This window comes from Hipposideros armiger, unplaced genomic scaffold (genome assembly GCF_001890085.2).
Source record: "Hipposideros armiger isolate ML-2016 unplaced genomic scaffold, ASM189008v1 scaffold_335, whole genome shotgun sequence".
Lineage (NCBI taxonomy): Eukaryota > Metazoa > Chordata > Mammalia > Chiroptera > Hipposideridae > Hipposideros > Hipposideros armiger.
The window spans coordinates 793,344-794,323 of record NW_017731685.1 but is presented as its reverse complement, the minus strand read 5'-3'; the positions used below and the strand labels follow the sequence as shown (position 1 = coordinate 794,323).

Below are 980 nucleotides of genomic sequence, written 5' to 3'. Positions count from 1 at the left end.
AATGCAACCAGGGATCCTGCAATACATTTGACTTTTATGTCTTTCTAATCTCCTCATTTTTCTCAATTATTTGGTGACTGATATTTTGAAGAGTCCAAGCCATTTGTCTGATGTGCTAGGCTGCCTCTTTTCCTCATGATTGGATTTTGATTAAACAGTTGGTGTGGGTCTTTCCCAATATCTCTCATTAGGTGGCACCTTATCAGTTATTGCTCATGCTAGGTTGGAGTATTGGGGTGTCACTGACATCTAAAAATTATTTAACCCCTTGTTTTTGTTTTTGTAGAAACAGAGCCGAAAGATGCAGGATCTGAGAAATCCAGCGGGGTGGTGCGGTTAAATACTGTGCGGCAAATTATTGAACAGGTGAGAAAATTCCTCCGAAGGCCACGTTGTCAGAAAGAATTGTCATGGTTTGCTACAGTCTTTTTTAGAATAGAATCTGCGTTTTAATAACCATTAAATGTTAATGATAAAAAAAGAGTGTAAATGCAAGCTGTTTTCATTGTGGGGAAACTAGTCGATAGGCTGTGGTAGTGATATGTTGGTTTTTTCAGAGTTCTCAGCATTAGACCAAATAACCTGTTAATTCATTTTCTCAGAAATTTTAAAAAGTGATAATAACTGGACATAATGTGAAGAGAAACATTTTCTGCTTTTTGAGTTAAATTGACAAGATTTATCTGATGCAGCTTTTACTCATTAAGACAAATTTCGGTGCTGTATGATTTTACATACCATTTACATAACTTTTCCCCATTTCTAACAGGATAAGCATGCACTGTTGGATGTGACTCCTAAAGCTGTGGACCTGTTGAATTATACTCAGTGGTTTCCGATTGTGATTTTTTTCAACCCAGACTCTAGACAAGGTGTCAAAACCATGAGACAGAGGTTGAATCCAACATCCAACAAAAGTTCTAGAAAGTTATATGATCAAGCCAACAAGCTTAAAAAAACATGTGCACATCTTTTTACAG

General features: G+C 36.5%; 1 protein-coding gene across 1 annotated transcript in view; it reads left to right on the top strand.

The window, feature by feature from the left end:
• The window catches only part of TJP2 (tight junction protein 2), a 119,525-nt gene that overhangs the window by 90,354 nt on the left and 28,191 nt on the right, over positions 1-980 (top strand). The window contains exons 15-16 of the mRNA XM_019661087.1: positions 287-366; positions 770-894. Of these exons, the coding sequence (XP_019516632.1) occupies positions 287-366; positions 770-894 (205 nt within the window). The remainder of the gene's footprint in view (positions 1-286; positions 367-769; positions 895-980) is intronic.